General features: G+C 40.4%; 1 protein-coding gene across 2 annotated transcripts in view; it reads right to left on the minus strand.

Annotated features, from left to right (window-relative positions):
• Positions 1-1797: 1797 nt before the first annotated feature.
• OPN5 (opsin 5) overlaps positions 1798-22531 on the minus strand; it is a 29303-nt gene continuing 8569 nt past the window's right edge. Inside the window, exons 2-7 of one of the 2 annotated variants that reach the window (XM_009873316.1) lie at positions 20429-20581; positions 12133-12252; positions 8775-8945; positions 5901-6235; positions 2826-3070; positions 1798-1892 (exon numbers count right to left, since the gene is read on the minus strand). In XM_009873316.1, coding sequence (XP_009871618.1) covers positions 1829-1892; positions 2826-3070; positions 5901-6235; positions 8775-8945; positions 12133-12252; positions 20429-20567 — 1074 coding nt within the window. In that variant the 5' untranslated portion in view covers positions 20568-20581 and the 3' untranslated portion in view covers positions 1798-1828. Of the gene's footprint in view, positions 1893-2825; positions 3071-5900; positions 6236-8774; positions 8946-12132; positions 12253-20428; positions 20597-22531 lie in introns of both variants that reach the window. The other variant, XM_009873315.1, reaches the window with a different exon arrangement.

The raw sequence follows: 22531 nt of genomic DNA on the forward strand, positions 1-22531 counted from the left end.
AGTATGGCAGGGAATACATGTGAAACAAAATCATGAAATAACAGTATGATAAAAAGCACCATTAAATGTTTAACAGGAAAACAATTGAAACTCTTTCATAAATACTTTCTTTCCTTAAAGGAACAACTTAGAAGAAATCTTTAACCTTTTTGTAACTTTCTTATTCTTTTAAAAAACAATCAACACAGATTTGTGGGGGAGATTCTTTGGTTTGAAATCATCTTAATTTTTATAGTACCTAATTCATCTGAGAGAATTGACACACAAACATCAAAATCAATAATTTAAGCAGTAAAAGTTTGCTTATGTTGGACTGATGATTTCTGGTCTGTAGCAATACCTCTATCCTGAGGTAAAGCCAAATAAAGAAAAAGAAGAGCATGAGAATTATTATGGCTCAGATCCAACGTTACTATTTTGTCTGTCTTACTCTGCAGGACTTTTCAAGGAACATTCTTTTTCTATTGAGTGTATTAGGAACTTACAAGCTTTGTTTTAAGAGGACTGATGTTCTCCTAAATTGTTGCTAATTCTCATCTTTCTGGGGTTTAGTGTTTAAAAATTAGATATGACTGCACTTGAGAAAATCTTATCTTTTTCCTACCCTATAACCTTTCATTAATTTGATAGTTTTTAGTCTAATTTCATATTTAGGATTGAGGAAAGATTTGTAATTTTATATTAAACAGTGATATCATGTAGAATGATGAAAGGTATAATGCAAGGTGAAAAAAGACAGTTACCATTCAAGAAGTCAGACTTGTATGCTAATTGTCATCAAATTTCATTGTATATTTGGCCAGAAAATGATAAAGAGTGTGCAAATTATTGGTTTGGTCAGTTTGGTTTGTATGGGGCTGACTGCATTCAAATTCTACTATTTTTATTACATTCATTATCCCGAATTGTTTAAATGAAACTAGCACTGGAACAAGAGACATTTCCCCTCTCATTCACAAACACTGACCATCTGAGGCACTTCTGATCTCGCCTTGGCCAAAACCAATAATTATTTACTTATTGAAGGACTGAAATCAAAGTGGTTTTCAGATCGTTTGTAGCCACATGAGTTGGAGAGATATTCACAATGGAAAGAGTATAGATTTCGGTCAGATATTAGGAAGAAACTCTTCACTGTGAGGATGCTGAGACACTGTAACAGGTTCCACAGAGAAGTTGTAGATGCCTCATCCCTTCAAGTGTTCTAGGCTGGGTTGAATAGGGCTTTGAGCAACTTGGTCTAGTGGGAGGTGTCCCTGCCCATGGCAGAGGGTTGGAACTAGATGATCTTGAAGATCACTTCCTACCCAAACCATTCATGATTCTATGATTCTACAAATCAGTGGGCTAATGTTTCTCGAATGGGTGATTTGAAGCCCTGATAAAGTGGAGTTCCCATTCTGATTACTCCTCTAAGGAATCCTTTCTCCAGTTCTCTGGTGAATATAGGAGGCAACTAGGGAGATTAGCTTTAGCAAACTAAAACTGATCTTTGTGCCTTTGTGAATGTTTCCCTTTCCATGAGGGAAAATATAATCTAAATAATCTGTTAGTAATTAAAAAAATAAAGTATTTTAAAGGCTCTGAAATGAATAACTGGATTTCTTTATACAAATTAATCTCTGTTTCTTCCTCCTCTCAGTACTTAAAATATTTGTCTAGCTCTAATAACACTATTTTGGTCAAGATGGAAAGAATTACATTGCACATAACACTAGGGAGTAAAATAAAACTGTCATCATGTTTTCATTTATTTACAGAGAGAGGAACTTGAGACAGTACGATTGTTTGTCATTGGGTTTTCGCTTGCTGTCTGTGAAACGAGCCTTCATACTTCCAGTTGGGTTTCGTTCATTGCTGTTGAGTCTCTGTGTGCAGATATGGTACACATCCTGTCAGAAGGAGAGCACATAATAATCATTTTGGTTATACCAAGCTGGCAATTAAGGTATTGACTCACTCTCTGAACGGTACGTCAAAAAATGCTGTAATTGTTAAAGGAGTAATGTGAATGATGAAATGAGACTTCAGGCCTCTGGTAAGTACATACTAAGGCATGTATTTTCCAGACTTTTGAAGCAAATTACTCTGCTGGAATGCTATATATTCACAGTTACTTATATGTGGTAGGGCATCTGTGGCCTTCATATCAGTCTACACTTTCAGATTAACATCCATCATTATCTCATTGCTCTTCAACCATAGATGTGAGATACTTGTCTGCAATAAGAGGGAACAAGAAGCATTTTTCCTCCAGGTGCACAATTAGGATTTCCAGGAGCTCCACTGGTGGTCAGCACAGATTTTGTTAGAATGTTGTAAATAGAAAAGAGGCCTTTTTATGATACCTTATATTACACTTTGTTTATCTGGGGTTTTATTTTTTTGTCGGTGGTATCCACAAGGTGATTAAGGAACTTTTGTCTCTCACTGCTAATTCTGTGGCTGAAAGGCACAGTATCAAGAGTTTAATTACACAAGGAATTAACATAGTTCTCTCCCATTTACTTCACTGGCAAAGGAGGTCATCAAGACCTCCTGGAGGTAACCTGTATGATGATAAGAAAGAAAAGAAACAGGAGGACAGAACTTTTTCCCAACTATATCAGTGGATTTTCAACTGGGTCTAAAAGAACCATCTCCTTGCTTCTCTTATTACATCTAGAGCTAGTTTGCAAATTTCCTTGGTGAGAAAGACACTAAATAGGTCATGGTCATAAACAAGAAAAAAGACTCAAAGAGCTGTGCCTCTTGCAGAATCTTAATTTGGTACTTTTGGAACATTGTGTATTTAAAGATATCCTACTACCCAATGAAGAAATTACCTTGATTTCTTCAAAGAGCTCTTCTTCTGCAGTGTCTTCAACCCTCCTGAGCGGCAACAGGCAAACTTACAGTCAATGACCTGGTAAATAATTGGGTTGTACATGGCTGCTGATTTTGCAAGCAAAGTTGGTACCACTGAAAACTGAATGGGAATTGAATCCGGCTGGCCAAAGGCTGACCACACAGAGACCACGGCATAAGGGATCCAGGCGATGAGGAACCCTGCACAGATCAACATTGCCACCTTGTGAGAGGAGGAGAGAAAAGAAAGAGGTTAATCTAGCAGAGGGAGACGCTGGCAGCACAGAGCTAGGCAGAGTGCAAGGCAACGAGCCACGGAATGGAGCAGAAAAAAAAGATAATTTCATTTCTAATAAATTTACAATATGAACAAAAGCTGTCACATATTTCTCTTCTCTTTATCTAGTTCCTCTTTTTCTTTTATCTGACACAGAGCAGTTAATGAGTCTGTTATCACAGACCTTTAAAAATTCTATGAGGTCTGGCTGAACATGAGGAAACTAAATGAGATAGCAGAAAGTAATAATTCCTTTACACTAACTTTACACTATTTCAAAATATATAGACTCCCTTTTTTAGCATAATATATAACATAGAGCTGTAAAAGTTTTTGAAAATATTAGCAATATCTTTGAAAAGAACACAGGTTAAATGGAACATTTCCTACAGGGTTTCTCTTTGTTGTTGTTTTTTCTTTTCCTTGCTTATTTAAGGAGCCTCTTACTTCTATAGCTCTTCCAACCAAATATTCTACAGACTGTCAAACCCAGTCTCTTTTCCCTTCCCGAGTGAAACAAGCATGCACTGGAGAGACCAAAACAATTTATTAAGCACAAGCCTTCCAGATTCTGAGTCTTTTGAAATCAGATTCCAAAATTCATAAAATCAAAGTCTTTGAAGAAGTTTCCAGGACAGAATGAGGTCCAGATGGTGTGGAGGAGTGAGTAACCCTGAGGGTCTCTGTATGTGAGTTTCTTTAGGGGGGTTTATTCCTGTCTATATCTAATATATCACCTTCTTCTCTATCACCCAGTACCAGTCAATGAGGCAACAGTAACGGTAACTGGTAACGGGAAGAAGGAGAGGGTTTTGATAAACTGAGTCTATCTTCTGCCTGCACCCAGGAAGGGTTCTATGGCCTGTCTTCCATGGGAAAAATGCCAACCATTAGAATCCCTTTCAAGACAAATACGGAAAAAGTGAGCATAAAATTATTCACTAAAGTGTGAGCTATTAAGTCTCTGGGTATTCTTAATCCAGCAGATAAAAAATGACTGTATTTACCTCTGTAACCTGAAAGTGAAACTATTAGGAACCTAACTGAGAGTGAGAACACTAGTACAACATCTTATTTTCTTTCTCCTAACCCGTACCACGGATTTCATACTCCGTTACAATCTGTAGATGCTTTAAAAAGCAAATTTCCACCAAACATTGAGGTTGCAATCCTGATCAACGAGAAAAGGACTTCCTTGTAACAGGAAGAAATGGTTTTGGGGTCTAGATATGTGATTTACGTACTTTACTTGAAGCAGCCTGTCTGCACTCAGTCACAGTGTGATATAGCTTCAAACGACGTCACGAAATAACGCATCCCGAAGAACATATGTCACTATATTGCTTCCATTGACAGACTGTTACTGCATCCAGCGTGCACTCATTTGAAATAAGGCAATTAGAAGGATTACAACAAAAAATCGTCAGAAAACATAAGTGGTTTTGGATATTCCATAAACTTTTGTGGAGCCTTTCGTTCCACGTCTTGATGGTAATACTATTTTCAAGGAAACTTCATTCTTTTATGTTTTTTTGTTGTTGCTGTCTGTCACTGAAGAAATAGTGCATGTGAGGCAAGGATCTCAAACACGGCCTGTTTGTGCTGTGAATTTAAATGGATTATGATGGAGACTCATTTTCCGTATTTATATATATCCCAGCATTGTGTTCTTCTCTGTAGATCCAAGACAGAAGGGACAACTACTAGCATTTCAACTCAGATCACATTGAAGTTCTCCATGATGTGTCCTAAATGGCAAAAAATCTGCAACGTTAAATCAAAAGCTTCCACTTTTCTTCAAAGAAAAGGTGCTGAATAACCACAGAACAGTATTGTATTGAAGCATCCTTTTTTAAAAACAAGTACAGTTTCACCAGCTGTATTGGCAGCATTGGCCACACAGGTAGCGAGCTGAAACTCTCTGATATGTTTAGACATAATGTCATTTATTGCTGTATATTATATAACTTTCAGTTCAACTCCTCTAAAATTTAATAATATTTGATCCTCCAAGCAAAAGATGCTGCCTGTTGCCCTCTTGGCATGGCTTACAGAGGGTGGTAAATATTTTACAGCTAAGGAATCTGGTTTCATTCAATACAGGTTTTTACTCCGAGAGATTTTCTGGCACAATAACCAGTATAAACAAGGATCATGGCTGTCGCCATTGCCAAATAGAAAAGAGATTCAATCAGAAGGGGAAAATAGGATATGGTCTGAGATGAAAAATTAATTTCATCACTCAATTGCATTTTTATCAGTAGCTCATGGTTGAACATAAATGATAAATTGTTTGCATAGAAACAATTGCAATGTTGCAGGAATGACTTTAGTTTATATCTTCATTAACAGAGGAATGCAAGCTGTCTGAAGGTTTTATTTCCCTGCTACGATGATTTGCTTTTTATCTGTTTTTCTGTTATAATTTCTGTGCACGCCAAACCTCTTAAAACAATTATTTACCACTGTTCCTGAAAGCAAAAGGGAGCTTTATGATGGGGAACAGGGCCACAGGGAGATAATACGACTCATGTAAGGTCACACAGGAAGGCTGCAGCCGAGCTCCAGCGTGAATCAAGACCTCAGGGACTCAAGTGCCCTAATCACAAAATTATGTTTCAACTCCTGTCTTTTTCCTTCTTGACAGTAATGCAGGAGAAAGCTAGAAGAACTACCTTCAGAGCACCATACTATCGCTAGGCATAGAAGAGTACACAGTCGAAGTTCTCCAAGCCTGCTTTTACGACCCAACAATGAGTTAAACCTTCCTACATACCTTGGTCAGCTTCATTTCAAGTATGTGGCTGTTCTGAATCCTGGTATCATAGTGAGCAACCTCTTTGGTGGACGATTTGACTTTTAATATGATCTTGACATAGGAAAACACAATCACCGCAGTTGGGAACAGGAGGCAAAAGAAAAGAATACTCAGAATAAAAGCCTGTCCAGCCACCGAAGCCTGTGCCAGCCACCAGTCCAGAGTGCAGGAAGTCCCAAAGGGCTCGGGGGCATAGCTGCCCACACCAGCAAAAGGCACTGTAGCCCAGAACGTTGCATAGGCCCAGATTATTGTCAGACAGATAAACGCATGATGTCTCTTCAGCCAGGTACCTGGAAGACAATTTCAAGAGTTACAAGTTCAGATCCATATGGATTTGGCACAACTGAACTGTTTGACAAAAATATTCTAGGGTTCATCTCATCCCCTTCCAGGTACCGATAGTGATCCCTGACCTGGTCACCCCAGCTCATATTGTACCTCTTGAAGAGAAACGCAATGGAGGGCCCCACCTGACTTTATTTCAGATCTTTGCTTTAAGGTGTGATGATTTACAATCCAGAAGAGTTGTCACAAAAGCAAACCAAACAACTAGCTCAGCAACAATCATGGGAAACTTGTCTAGTCATTTCGAGAATTGGTTTGTGGTCTGTAAAGGTGTATTCAAAGTCTGTGGTCAGATGAGAAGGGGGCTCAACACATATGAAGGACTAAGTGTTTAATTCAGCCTTTCACTGTTCAGTATAAAGACTCACTAGCTGCAACTGCATAAAGTAACTTACGTTATTTCCTATTCCTCCTGTCATACATTAACTGGCTAAAGTTTGATCTCAAGACACTTCTTAACATAACTTATTAACCCAAATGATTGAAAGAGGAGGCTTTACAAAGGAAATAACATATCCAAGACATATTTTCATCATGTCATTCTTTTGCAGAACAGTAAATCATCATATGCATGCTGACGGAAGTATCACAATAGGTGTTTTCATGTATCCTTGTCCATTTTTTATTAAACGTTAATGACGCGCCTGGAGTTGTGGACTGGAATATTGTCGCTATGTTCATCTTGCATACAACTCTAATTCATCTAGAAAAAACTTCAGTTTATAAGCTTTCCGTCATCATCTATGTTCAAGAGGTTGGATTCAGACAGGACTAACAAGACAAAACCTATGATTTATGCAGAATCTCAGGCTGTAGTATTATAATATCTCCTTCCTCCTTGGAAGCTCTAATCTGTTTTCACTCCCTATCCACTGATGCTGGGGAGCTTTGTGGATAAAATAAAACGAAATTAAGGCAAAGAAACAACTGTAATTTTGATGTGACCAGTGACCCTTCCTCAGATCATTTTACATTTCCAGATCACTAGAAGCAAAATGAGCACTGACTGACAACTGATGTATTCAAGCATGATGGCTGAGAGACAGAAAGGTGGTTTGTTGTTTTCAGGTGTGGAAAAACAAAGCAACAATAACATGAGCACCAAAAGAGTGACACTATTTTCACAGCTATTGTCAAGCCATAACAACCTTTTACGAAAAAAAAAAAATCAAAACAAATAAACAAAAAAAATAGTTGCTGCTTTTGGAGAAAAAATGAAGATGTAGGTATACAGTCAGGTGCTCCAGTTTCCTGATGATTGATTTAGGCCTTACACAGAAAATAGCTAAGTTAACTACCTAGACGAAAGTGCTTAATGTGTTTACTCCTCCCCATTATTTTGTATGGACAACAATGATCAGATAGCCCTTGAGAAAAAAGGGTTTGAAGTGTTCTGTCTCCCTTAAACTACGATGTCATACTGGATACCAGAACTCATGTCATGAATTCAGCTGGCTATGAAATATTTACTTCAGCTCATCAAGTCTGTGAAAAATTGTCTATGATTTGGGTGGCCACTTAATTATTTTGGTTTTTATAGAAAGGACTGTAAACTTAATTAATGTGAAGGAGACCCTCGTTGCACTCACAAATAAGGAAGAATTACAGACATGCCAGGATTTATAGCAGCAGATCTTAGCGTGGTACCACAGCTGTTAATAGATAGCATACTCAGCTCTTGGAGATATCAGCTTGCTTGACTTCCTAGCTGTAAGCATTTCCTATAACTTCACATTATAAGACTGATAAATTATGTCATTGTGATGTATGTTCCGCTAATCACATGCGCAAGGTGTTTCTTACATGTTAAGTTACCTTGAGTATTCCCTGTTCTTTGTTGGGGAATTAGTCCTTTCCAAAGCAAAAAAAAAAAAAAACCAACACCTTCTTTTCTAAACTGTGACAATATCTTTTAACTGCAAAGGATGAAGCATATAATACATTCCATTCAAGAGATATAAGATATTGATGGATATAAGATAACAGCTTTCATTGCTATGTTCATTTCATCCTCTCAGGTTCCACCTCCATATCAGAAAGACAATATCACATATGACCTATTCCACATCCAAATATTCCAGATGTTTTAAATAGCTTGCCACATATCTTAAAGGAATTTAGGCATCATAATCAGAAAAAACTTTGTTTGTGTTGGTCCATAAGACAAAAACATTGCAATATGGGAAGTACTTGCATCTATTAATGTTAATAGGCCTTGATAAACGCAAAGTGATTTATCTATGAGTGATTACTAAACTTCATGGCTTAAGCACACAGTGAAGAGACAACAGCAAAGTTGATACAACCAGCAATACAAAAATAGCTGGGATTACTTGATCGTGCAATTATGTTTCTCTTACAAGGGTATTCCCCTCTATGTTTAACAAAGGCATTCTGAAGAGCTTAAGTACAATTTCAGTCTAGAAAAAAAATATCACTTAATATAGTTTTTCTATAGTCACTTAAGAGAGTTTTTTTTCTTACCATAAGACAAGTGGCAGATTTTTAGGTATCTATCCAGGCTGACAGCTGTCATGGTAATAAGGCTCCCACAGCCAAAGAAGAAACCAGCCCATCCATACCAGCGGCAGCCCATCCATCCAAACACCCAGCGGTGAGAGAAGAAGGAAATGATGCTAAAGGGTTTTCCTACAACTTCAAAGGGACAAAAGAATGTCAATTGACTAGAAAAAGCCATCACCGATAAAACCAACTTTTTTTCAGAAAAATCAAACCTCTCCCTTTGCCCAAAGATAATACCAGTAAAAATAATCTACAACACAGAGGGCTTCATCCACAGTAGATGTGATGAATTGCATGCCCTTCATCCACAGCACTAAGCCTAAGACAGCTGTAGCCAGATCCTGCAGCATCAATGCTGTGGCAGCATGAGCCAAACCTGCAGAACAACTGGAAACAAGTGCTTTCCTGCAGACCACATGAACCAGAAGTAATCCCACACTCTGGTGTGGAGCATGTGCAAGATCTTCCCATTATGAAAACTTCAGACTATGTGTTAAAGTCCACAAGCAGACACATGGCAGTATGTAAACAGTACAGGTGATGGGTGAGTCTGGGTTTGAAACAGGCACAGATCTGTCTAGGCTACATCCATATAATCAGTTCATTGTCTTCAAACACAGGGCCGGTTAGCTCAGTTACTTGAGCGTGGCACTAACAACGCCAAGGTCGTGGGTTCGATTCCTGCTCGGTCCCCATGTGTTGCCTGATCTAGTCAAGAAGTGGCGTCCCTGACAGCAGGGAGGCTGGATTAAAATGATCTCTAAGGTGCCTTCCAGCCTAGGTCATTCTATGATTCTACGAGATATATATATATATAAAAAGAGATTTGCCTTCAAAGAGGACTTCCACAAAGCTACCAAGGCCCAACAGCAGCATGTAGGGAGAGATCCTACATTGTCTCTCATTTTCCTTTTTTCTCTTATGTAACTGTAAAATCCTTTTCTATTATTTCCAATATCACTGGCCAGATTTGACTCAGTCAGGGCTTTAACTTTTGTAACCTGGTCTCTGATTACACAAGCAATTTCCTTGTAATCATCCCAGGTTACCAATCCCTGCTTCCACGCTTTGTGTGCTCCCCTTTTGTACTTGATTTTTGCCAGGAGTTCATTATTTATCCATATAGGTCTCCTGGTCTTTTTGTGTGACTTAGTATTTCAAGTATTCCACAAACTGTTGTGAAACTAAACATTCTGTTAAATAATAATTAAAATAATAATTAAAACATTTCTACCAAAACAAAATCTTGCAGGAAATAGTTTTCGCTTTGTCTTCTATGCCAAAGCACTACGATGGAAAACCTTTAAAAACGAGACTTACTTTTAAACAACGTATTTTGGAATGCTTTTCCTTTAGCTTAAGCCTATAAGGAAAATTCTGCCTGAGCCTGAAGGTTGTGCTCAGGTCAATAAATTACGTGTTTCTCTCCAAATGGAATAAATATACTTCACTTTTTGAAGTAAAAGCTGACCCCTGTGATTAAGTTTTCAAGAGAAACATAGAATAATGCAAAAGTCTATAATGTGTACTGAGAGTCAGCAACTTTACTTAGGTAAATCATTGCCAGCTCTAGAGGAGCTCAACACATTTATTTGCTCAAAATCAAATTTCCTTCAGCGGCAGAGGACACGGAGCGTGGTATCCTGTAAAACGAGCCTGATGAAGGCTTGTACAAGTGGCTGGTGCCACCCTGTGGAAATCTGCAGGAAGCAGGACCATGGCAGAGCCCTTTGCTTGAACGGGATGGTTTTAGAAAAAAAGAGAGATGGGAGAAAAAGCACACGTGGCTTAAGAGAGATACTAGGAGCTCACACGCTAAGAGGACTCCAAAACAAGCTATGTTTTGCATAGCTGGGACATACAGCTTATATGGTTAGGAGATATCTGTTTACATTCCAAATGTATAGCTACAGAAATTCTCCTGAAACACTCCATCTAGTTGGAGTGACTGTCACTGGAGTCAGGTATGAGCCTTATAAAATAAGAGAGTCTCTTAGGACAGAGAGGAGATGGAAGCATCACGGAAAAGGTAAAAACTGGTCTTTTTTTTTCCTTCTAAGTGTTGCAAGGTGGAAATTGTGTCTCCATGGCAAATACGCAAAGAAACCAGTGGGATTTCTTTGTGTGGAAGCAGAGCAGAGGTATTTAATCTAATGCCTTTCTTCTGCTGAATTTGTAGGTATCTTCTTTCGAAAACTGTGTTAACTGATCGCCAAGAGGCATCAAAATTACTGGAAGCTGAGGGGTTGAGCAGCTCCTTGGCCATGTCCAGTAAGACAAAAATAAGCGTTGGTTTTGGGAGGCTGAGAGCTCCTGTCTGATGTTGATCAGTGCTATTGTAGGCATTTGGATGAGGGCAAAAGCATTTGGCAGAGGCAGGCGCAGGGAAAGACTGAGGTGGAGGTGAGGGAAGGGGTGTCGATGTATGCAACACAGAGAGGACAGATGGCTTTGGGAGCATGGGAGCATGCTGTCATTTATGCTGCACTGGAGAGCTCCCGTGGTCATCCAGGTCGCATCAGGGCTTTATATCCATTGGATTATCTGTCATTTCATCTATTCTACTCTAAAGGAACATCCAGTTCTCCCCCTGCATTTGCATGTAGCCATGAGCAGCTGAATGAGACTCATGTCAAGAGCCAAAAGAATGATCTCCAAAAGACTCCTGACTCTGCAGCTCCGTGTAAACACTTCCAAAGTTCCCTCCCCTCATGCCAGGGCATCCTGGCTGCTGGGTGGAAATAAAAATCTCTCCAGTTGGCTGATGTTACTTTTACTCCACAGATTGATACAGATGCTTATTTTCCCCAGCCAGAGATGAAAGAGGACAGTTCCTAAGAGAAAATTATTAGGTTTTATAGGCTGATGGCCACTGGCATTTTCCAATTCTTTACCCTCATGACCGTCCCCACTCATATTTGGCTAAATATGTATTTCTGAGGCACCTAGATCCCTCCTGTAGCACCCTATAGCAAGAAAATACAGTTTTCTTCAACTGTAGCACGAAGTTATTTTGTGGTTATTATGCCAGGATGCACATTGGAGCTGTTTTTGAAGGGCTGCCCAGTGCTGGATGAACAGGAGTTTCTACCCTGATCCACTATTTTTTAACTCTATACTTTTTATTTCTTCCCATTAAGTAGTTAAGGAATGTCGTTTTCTATCCTTCTATTTAATTATACGCAAACAATAGAGCAGAAATACCAGTAGCAAAAAGCATTTTGGTCTCCCCCAACTTCCAGAGGACTGTCTTGCTGCTGCCAGAAAAGAAAAGAATAGTGGGATAGAAGAAATGAGTGAAAATAAGATGTGAAATTACCTGAAATGCCCAAATCACACACTGCTAAATTAACAGTCATTATCTCAGCAGGTCTCAACTTCTTTTTTCGCTTTGAGGACATAAAAATAACATACCCATTTCCCAGAGTTGAAAGAATCCCTATAATAACAGAAAAAAAGAAAAGCAATCAAATTAGAACTCTCCTTAGAAACAGCAATACCCCATCTTCCTTGTGAAATTCTCTCTTATTTGCCGCCTGGACCTGCGGTCCCAAGGCTAGACATTTCACTTTGAAACATGATCATCTAATCCTCATTATGCAGCTTGCAGAGACATCCACTGCAGACATCTCCCTCCCACAACAAATGCTGTTTTCCGCTCTGCAGCAGGGCGTTGCCTTCACCACCTGAGCCTGCACAACTATCGACTGAATGTACATAACAGAAATCCTGTAATTCCTCTATTCTGATCAACCCCGTTTTTCTCACAAACAGTTATACAGCCACAAGAATGAAATTGAGCTGTCTGTAATCACAAGGATCCCAATCTCCAGACAGCCTTGAATTTATTAAATTCTATAATCAGAGGTTGAGGGATAAATTTCGAAAATAGTGTAAATTAAGATATTCATGTCATGTATTAAATGCTACATCTTAAAAAAAATATTGTAAGAAGGAAAAACTATAAAATACATCTAATCTTAACTTCCAGCTGGAATTCAGTGTGTGGGGAGGATCCAATCCATATTGGTTGGCATCTTTTTTGCCGTATCACCACCTAAGGACCTGCAGGGCCCAACTTTGCCAGTGGTTGATCAGCCATGGAGCTAATTATACTGGTACCAAGAATTGTAGGGTTTCCAGTTCCCTTAAAGAAAACTGTTTCTCCACTAACTCATGTTTGAAAGAGCTTGTGCCCAGAGCAAGGGTTTTGCAGTGGAAACACGGGATAACAAGAGTCACCTCTGAAGGTGAACACCCTGAAGGTCTCATGCTGGAGCAGATGAGACAGGTAAGAAGGAGGGAGACACAGAAGAAAAGAATGAAGAGCAAAGAGAGATCCCAAACTCCTGCATCACCGTTGCCTCACAAAAGGGACCTACAACAGCAGTGAGGGAAAAGGTGTTGGAGTTCATCCTGGGAGTTCATAGAATCATAGAATCGTTTGGTTTGCTTTGCTTTGCTTTGCTTTGGAAGGGACCTTAAAATCATCTAGTTCCAATCCCCCTGCTGTGGGCAGGGACACCTTCCACCAGACCAGGGTGCTCAAAGCCCCATCCAACCTGAACACTTCCAGAGAGCTCTGTCCTCACAAAACCAAGAAATAACTGGGAATATCCACGAGACAGAAAGAAAATGGTTCCCAGATGCTAAAACTGGAATATTACTCAAGAAATATGAGTAACTGAGGAACTGAAAGATTATCAAACTCTGGAGAAAAATACTCTGAGTTTGAATTTTTCAATAATAAATGCCACACATGTCTAGTTGGAAATATTTCTTATTTTTATACCGACAGTATTGTTTCTACATTGTTTTTAAAAAATAAACAGGACAGAAGCTGGCTGATAATTCAATCTGAGGTTTTCTCAGCAAATTACACAGAATCACAGAATGTCAGGAATTGGAAGGGACGTCAGAAGATCATTTAGTTCAGCCCCCCTGCCAGAGCAGGATCACCTACAGTAGGTCACACAGGAACATGTCCAGGAGGGTTTTGAATGTCTCCAGAGAAGGAGACTCCACAACCTCCCTGGGCAGCCTGTGCCAGGGCTCTGGCACCCTCACAGTGAAAAAGTTTTTCCTAATGTTTTTGTGGAACCTACCATGCTCCAGCCTGCAACCATTGCCACTTGTCCTATCACTGGATATCACTGAGAAGAGCCTGGCTCCATCCTCCTGACACTCCCCCTTGACATATTTATAAACATGGATGAGGTTGCCCCTCAGTCTTCTCTTCTCCAAGCTAAAGAGACCCAGCTCCTTCAGCTGAGACACAGCTCCTTAAGCCAAAAATTTGATTTATCCTTCATCGATGAAAGGTAAAGAACATACCATTTTATGTCTCTGAAAATCTAATCTGAATTATAATTAGATACAGGTATTCACATGAATTATTTTCTTCCTTGTAGTTAAGTGAATGAATCTCTGTGTTGTTGAGCATTTTTCATAGCTTAATCTTCTTCCTTTTTAATGCCATTTTCTGTCCAGTAATATTTAGGATATTCAGAGTGCCAGCATCCAGTTTAAAATACCTTTTGACAGCACCTGGTATTTTCCTGAATCTTTTTTTTTTTTTTAACAGACTGGTAGTCCAGAGAGATGGCTTTATCAGCCACACCTCTGAAGCAAGTGCTCATTATTAATAGCAATGTTTCAGAGAGCCCCAGCCCTCTGACCTCCTAATCCTACAGCTGGAAAGCATCCAGTGATAATTTGTCTTTTGTCTATACCTGTGCTTGGAAACTGCTTCTCCGAATTCTTTTTAAATACCTTGGTGGTAGAAATTCTATCATCTCCTTAAATGAGCCATCTGATGATTCATTTTTCCTACTATTAGAAAGATTTTCCTAACAGCTAGATGAAGTTGTTGCTGGTGCAGGCTCCCGGCTCTGGTAGGTGCTGGCAGGCTGCATGCCTGGGCAGAGCCCAGGGTTGGAAAAAAAGAGAAAAAAGACCCTTCAGATATAGAAAAGGAGTCCTTTTCCATGAGCAAATATTTCAGGGCACCACTGTCCATGGCACTGTCTATTGGGTTTGCATGGCCAGGTGTGAGGAGTGGCAGGGTTATAGAGGTGAGTTTTGAGAAAAGCTTCTAGATGATTTCCTTAGGTCCCACAGAGCCAATGCCAGTCAGCTCCACAGGCAGACCTGCCTCCAGCCATGGCTGAGCCTATCAGTGAGGGTGGTAATGCCTCTGTCATAACTTATTTAAGAAGTGGAGCAAAAAATTTACTGCACAATTGCAAGCACATAGAGGTGTGAGAATATGTGAGAGAAACAACTTGGCAGACATCAAGGTCACTGAAGAAGGGAGGGGGAGGATGTCCTCCAGGAGCAGAGATTCCCCTGAGTCACAGCCCAGAGAGGTTAATGGGGGTGGAAATGTTCACCTGCAGCCTGTGGAGGACCCCATGTTCATGGAAGAGTCACATCGGAGCAGGGTCCTGGCAGGACCTGTGGACTTGTGGAGAGAGGAGCCCACGCTGGAGCAGGTTTGCTGGAAGGACTGGTGACCCCATGGGGGAGCCGCGCTGGAGCAGTCTGCTCCTGAAGGACTTCCCCCCATGGAAAGGACTCACACTGGGGCAGTTCATGAAGAGTGGTATGTTGTGAGATGGATGCCACGATGGGGCAGGGGAAGAGTGAGGAGTTCTCCCCCTGAGGAAGAGGGAGCGGCAGAGACAACAATTAATGAACTGTCCTCAACTGCTTATTCCCCGTTGGCCTGTGCCACTCAGAGGGAAGAGGTGGAGAAATCAGGAGTAAAGTTAAGCCTAGGAAGAAGGGAAGGGTGAAAGGAAGGGGTTTTTTTAAGATTTGGGTTTATTTCTCATTACCCTTCTCTGATTTGACTGGTAATAAATTAAACTAATTTCCCCAAGTTGAGTCTGTTTTGCCCTTGACGGTAATCTCTGAGTGATCTACCCATTCTTATCTCCATCCATGAGCTTTTTGCTATATTTCCTCTCTCCTGTCCATCTAAGAAGGGGGAGGGAGAGAGCAGCCATGGTGGACACCAGGCCTCCAGTAAGGATCAAGCCACTACACACTGCAACACAAGGATGCGTTGACTAAAAGTGCCACCTATGAAGAAGGAGCCAGGTTCAGATACGCAACCTGCAGCCAAAGGTGAAAGTGTATAAAAGCAGCAATCTGAACAAATAAGACTCGTTTTATCCAATGTGATAGCAGTGCTAAATCAGCAGAGGAAAAAAAAACAAAAACAAAAGAACAAAGGAGGATTTTGTTTTCAATTAAGCTGTTTCATAACATGCTGAGGAGGCGTGCAACAACCGTTTACAAATCAATAGTTACTTTCCACTGGCTTTCAGAGGAGCTGACAGCCAGCAGGTCTCTGCTCAGTAGTTAGTCACCCTACCCAGCTGTACAGTAAATCGATCAAGTTCAGTGATGAAGAAGCTAGCAGCGGAAGTAACAAAGTGAAAAGAATTGGATTCTTATAACCATATGTATCGTTTGACTTTTTCCAGACAATTAAAAAAATAAGTGTGGAAAATAACTTCTCAGGGTAAAAGATCACACATTCACACAGAATTTTTCAAAGGTTGGTCATGCCCTCTGGTTTTCTTCAAAGACAAAAAAATGTATTTTTGTATTTTCAAACTGCAATACTTCAGATGCACAAACAGCCTTACCCTGAAAACTCTCCAACTTTCCTGACAGGATTCCAGCCTTGTTCACTCATGGTGCAGCCCCTTCTCCTTTTTGAAATAAATTTTAAACTCACTTGCATCTTACATGCCTCAAGCACAAAAAGATGCTCAATATTAATCTTTACCTCCCAGCCTCCCACCTTTCCAAAACTATTCCCCCTCTCTGCTATCAGGATGTCCTCAAGAAGGGCCACCATGGGATGAGTTCAGAGGAGACCACAGAGATGGTTGGGGGCTGGAGCACCTCTCCTGTGAGGACAGGCTGGGACAGTTGTTGTTGTTGATCCTGGAGAAGAGAAGGCTCTGGGGAGATCTTACAGCAGCCTTCTAGTACCTGAAGGGGGCTACAGGAAAAATGGGGAAGGACTCATCATCAGGGAGTATAGGGATAGGACAAGGGGTAATGGCTTCAAATTGAGAGAGAACAGATTTAGATATTAGGAAGAAATTCTTTTCTGTGAGGGTGGTAGGACAGTGGAAAAAGGTGCCCAGAGAAGTTGTTGATGCTCCCTCCCTGGAAGTGTTCAAGGACAGGTTGGACGGGGCTTTGAGCAACCTGGCTTAGGGGGTGACGCCCCTGCCTAAGGCAGCGGGTTTGGAACTAGATGATCTTTATGGTCCCTTCCAACCTAAACCATTCTAGGCTTCCTTGATTTCTCATAAGGGATCTGCAAAGGGACAGGGGACACAACTCAGTGGCAGAAGGTGACAATGGACAGGTCCAATGTGAATCACAAGTTACAACAAAAAACCAGACATACGCTCACTCTTCGTGGGAGCTGAATGCTCCAGCTTGGATTTCCTTCTTGTGCAGATGACACAGTTTAACAGGTAAACTGGCAATCCTGCAGTTACCTCAGGACACAAGCTATTTGACCACATAGTTTTTGCTTATTGTTTTCGATACCTAGTAGCTGCCACTTAAAGAAAATTTACAGCCTTAGCAAGCCTGTTCTGTGGAATTTGAAGTCAGCGAATATTTTCACAGAGCCAGGTAACCTTCTCCACACACATCCACTATCTGCCACCAAAAAATCTCTACATGGCAGTGCTTCATGTCCCAAAAGAAATGCAGATGATTTGAACTGTCAGAAATAAGCTTAATGGAAAAGGAAATTTAGGATTATTTCTATTTGCAGAAGGTAAAAAAATAAAAGAACAAACACTCAGAAATTTACCTAGGAACAGCAAAGATGAATTTCTTTCTAAGTTGTCATATCTTTTCAAGACCAGGATATCATTAAAATGTTGTTGTCCACCTAAACATGAATGAGTAATAAAATATAGATCTGCACATTAAGAGGAGCTGATGATGGCATCCCCAAGGCACTAAGCAAACCAGCCTTGTAAGGTTCAACTCACCTGAGAAGCCTTACACAAGTTTTACTGGATGTTTTTTTTTTTGTAAGAAAAATCTGTTTAAAGACTACTTTACCCCATCTGTTCACAAGCACAGAAGAAGATCTGACACTGCTCCTTCCACTGGTGTTATTTCTCTCTCTCAGTGGCTGAGCTCTGAGGTGTAATTCTGCTTTACTGGTAAAAAGCATAATGCTCTCCTTCATACAAACCCCAGAAAAAGGAGGTGGTTCTGTGTTTCTGTAGGCCTCTGGCAAATTAATACCCATTGCTGTATTATACACTGTGTCTAAACCACTGCTCCTCTGGTCTAGAAAAGATTAAACCAGTTGTCATTGCTGAAATGGCTGAGAGCACAACTGACCAGCATCTAAGCAATGACTGCTTAAATCCATTGCTAGGAGAAATTAAAAATATCTGAGTAAGATATGAGCGGTATCTCACGCTATAGATGCAATTCCAAGGAAAATGCAAATATTGCATTTACATGTATATGTGAGGAGCTTACTTGACTTTAATGAAAGCTGCTAATGGAGTATGTAAAATGCAATGCAAAACAAACACATGGAAAAATAAACCCCAGAAGTGTTAAATGCAAAGGGCAGGATATGATTAACTACAGCTACACACTTACACAGCAGAGCTATGGCTTGAACTTCCCTGGACTGGGACACTGGACACAACAAGTCCAGCACAGGCTGCTTGGTAGCCATTCCACAACACTGGGAAGGTAAGAATCTTACTGGTAAGTCCTATATCTAAGTGGCTGTCTGGCCTTTTTAAACTATAATTTCAGTCTCCTCACATTACTCATTTAAGTCTGTGCCCGCATGGTTAGCTTTTAATTTTTCACTGGAAATTCATGATTTCTTGCTTTAATTTGATTATACCTATGTTTTTCAGCGTGTTTCACACCTGGCAGGATTATTTCTTTGAAACTGGATAAATCTAGACTAAATACAACCAATACATCAAGGCAATACAATGTACAGTGGAAGGATTCATTTCAGCTACTCAGACATATTTCCTGGGATTTAGCTAAATATGCCTAACCAAGTGAAAAAAGACCTGAGGGGGGGTTGTCTTGGACAGTTCAGTGAAAGCATCTGTCTGCAGAGCAGCAGAAAGGAAAATAAGTATGTGAAAATCTAAGATATGTAAAAAGCAGTGCATAAATACCGAGAATAGCAGAGATAACAGCTGCATCTGCCATCTCTGCTGCTCTTGACAAGGACAGAAGCAGAAGACAAATGAAAAATAAGCATTACTCAAGCCTTTTTAAGACCTCCACTGCAGAAAAATTAGATTGCTTAGATCAGTCAAAGGAAAGGCAGGAAGAGAGGGTAGGAAGGAGGGATGTAAAGTAGAGAGTGAAAAACATGAAGGGAGGACTGAAAGATCTTTTTATTTTGGGCAGAACTGATGGAACAGGATAAAGAATCAAAACTGAAATAAGTGTCAAGGAATACGCTGTGTACCCCGTATCCAGGCTGGTGATTCACTGCCTGACACCCGGAGCCCAGTTTGGTGTAGCACCGTTTTACAACCTTGGCTCAGGTTTACTGAGAAAATAGCTGTTGAGCTGTGAGAAACTGCACAAACTGAAGCAGTAAAGCACGAAGAAACTTAAACCCTAGAAAGAAATGGAAGTGTTGAGGCAAGTATTGACACAAAAACACATAACTGCCCACCTCCATAAAACAAAGAAAGTAAATCATCAAGGACCAGTTTTACTAGAAGCAATGGAGACCAATATTTCCCACCGGAATCACATATGAATGATTAACATAGAAATCAGTCCCAGCTATCGTTCATGGGCAATAACCAAGAAATAATTACATTTATTCTGCTTGCAAAGTAACCTTGCATGTAATGAAAGACTCCAAAACAAAAAGGAGAAGAGGGTGTAAGGCAGAAAATATTGTTCACTATAGTGAGTAACAGAGGACAGCAGATGCCAGGAGCTGAGTAAGATTCAAGCGAGCACATCTGAGGATGTTCTCTTTGCTATGAAGGCACATGAGAGAGACTTTCAAAACAGACCGTAAAATCCACATGGCATAAGGGCAAATGCCAGTTCCGACCAGGAACAACTAAATCGCAAGCTAGTAACCTATCAGTAGAAAAAAAATAATTCATTTGTTCACTTTCCTCTGGAAGGTCTACTGCTAGTCACTTTTGGCTACCTGGAGCAGCATTGTCTGTTGACATATTTCTAAGACATTCTCTCCCTCCTAGATTTTTTCTTTCTAGTATGAAGAAGTCAGAGAATCATAGAACAGAACCATGGAACAGACCTGTGAGATCATCAAGCCTAATCATCAACCTAACACTACCATGACTATTAAACCATGTCCCCAAGTGCCACATCTACACATTTTTTGAACACTTCCAGGGATGGTGACTCCACCACTTCCCTATTCCAGTGCTTCACTGATCCTTCAGTAAAGAAAGTTTTCCTAATATCCAATCTAAATATGCAATTACACATGAAATGCATGACAGCTTCTGTTTTCTTCGTGAGTGCCTGCAAGGATGCAGTGAAAGTCATATTTCCAAGACAAATGAAAATGTCATTACCAATTACTGTCAAATAAAACCCAGCTATGATGTCAGCTTCTCTAGAGAGCTTTGATGCAAAGGGGTCTTCCTTCTGGAGGTAGTGTGGGAGGTATTCTTCCTGGGAGGAATTACCGTGATCTGATGCCATCCCATTCATGTCCAGTTCAACGTCTGAAAAATAAAAGAACAGAGTTAGCGATGGATCATGTCTGCCACCAGAAAATGTAAAAATATTTTTGTCCATACGCAAGATGCATCCTCCTGTCTTCATTTCTGCTTTTCCATCGCTCAGGGCATTTCAGGACGCCGTTCAAAACTGCATAAAGCATCCTGCCATGATTTAATTACGTGACTTACTTTATCCAAGAACGTCATTATTCATATGGCACTCGTCACAGTAATCCATCTGAGCAGCATCTAGGTACCAGCGGTTTGTGACATTCAAGCCAAGGCTTCTGAAGAACTTTTGCTGAACATCTTAAGGAGCCTCATGCTTCATGCTGGGTGAAAGAGTGACCCAAGGCTGAGAATATGGATAAATCAAGTAGGGCAATTGCTTGTGTCTGAACAGCTTCATTACTTAACATGTTTAATACATATTGAACTTGCTGTCTTTATACATATGGGTCCTGTAATCCCAAGAAACTGGGAATTACCAGTAAGACAGCCCCAGCAATATCTCCATATCCTGTGGGGCACTATGTCTATAGATGGTAGCTCTGCAAATTTTACAGTTAAATGAAAAGTTGTATCTGTAAATTCTCCTTAGATTTATTTAGGTGGTGGGTTCTAATTCAAGTAACTTCACATGGCTGTGGTTATAAAGTTATTACAGTTATGAAGAAATAGCAGGAGTATTAAATGGTAAACCTATTTGACAAGTTTGTGGAATTTTCTTTCCCTTTCCTTTTGAGTGGACATGGGCTACCAAGGGCAATAAAGTGAACCCTGATATAGATCATAGAATCGCTATGGTTGGAAAAGACCTTCAAGATCACCAAGTCCAACCGTAATCTAGCTCTACCAGGTCCTCTTTAAACCATGTCCCTGAGCACCACAGCTAGACAGCTTTAAATATATCCAAGGAAATATGGGAAAACTAGAATCTGGCAGATGTTCATGAAGGTTAACTCTCCAGGACAACTGAAAAAGTAAAGCGAGGAACTCTAGCATAAGACAAAAGCATTTCTGCACTCTTTGAAACCACCCAGACAAAAGCTGTTTATGATATTCGGTCATCCCAGTTCTTACTAGTGCTTGGTGGGGCAGGAGTGATGTGCAAGAACTTAGCACTTGACTTCCAGGGCATCTATACTTTTTTGCTGTGGGACCTATGCAAGTTGTGAGGCTTTAAATTTTGCCTTTTTAGAAGTCCAAAGTTTCAGGGAGACTAAGTGAAAAAAAATATTATTTTACCCATTTGCTATCTCTTCAGCACCTTGAAGGTAGATGGTTTTCTCAATAATAGCCCTGGTATTGGCAGAAACGTAGTAGATGACAGCTGCCTAGACTTAAAGCACCCACAAGCCTCTCCCTGCTGTCCCTCTAGCTTGAAAAAAAATCAAAACACCCACCTCATTTAATGGATTCCAAACATGGAGGCACACTGCTACTTTACTCATGGGAGAAGCCAAAAGGTGCCTGTCGAGGGCTGAACTGGCCTCTGACAGATGCTCTCTAACCCCTCTCTCACCCCAAAAAACAATCCCCACTGATGCCTCAGAGCAGGCAGCAGTGGAGAAATCCCAGGCTCAGTGGCAGAGGGGAGCTGTACACAGGAGCTGGATTCAGGAGCTCAGAATCAGGACGAAAGGCAGAAGAACGGACAGAGTCCTCCTTGGATGCTGGCCACTGAAGAAGAAAAAATTAAACCTCTTAATTCCTCAGTTTTTTTATTGAATGTGTATACATTTGGAACATATATACATATGTGCGGAATGGAATACTCTCGTTTATCACCTATTCTGTCGGTTACTTGCTGGAGGTGCAACCTTTTACTTCCTTGTGACCCCTCTTACTACCAGGCACCCCAAGCGTGGCACACAAGAGACAGCAGTGGCCTTGGTCACTGTAGGAAAAAGTACAAGCAAGAGCCTTTCTGCATCCCAGTCCCAGGTAGTA

The sequence above is a fragment of the Apaloderma vittatum genome, unplaced genomic scaffold, assembly GCF_000703405.1.
Source record: "Apaloderma vittatum isolate BGI_N311 unplaced genomic scaffold, ASM70340v1 scaffold87, whole genome shotgun sequence".
Lineage (NCBI taxonomy): Eukaryota > Metazoa > Chordata > Aves > Trogoniformes > Trogonidae > Apaloderma > Apaloderma vittatum.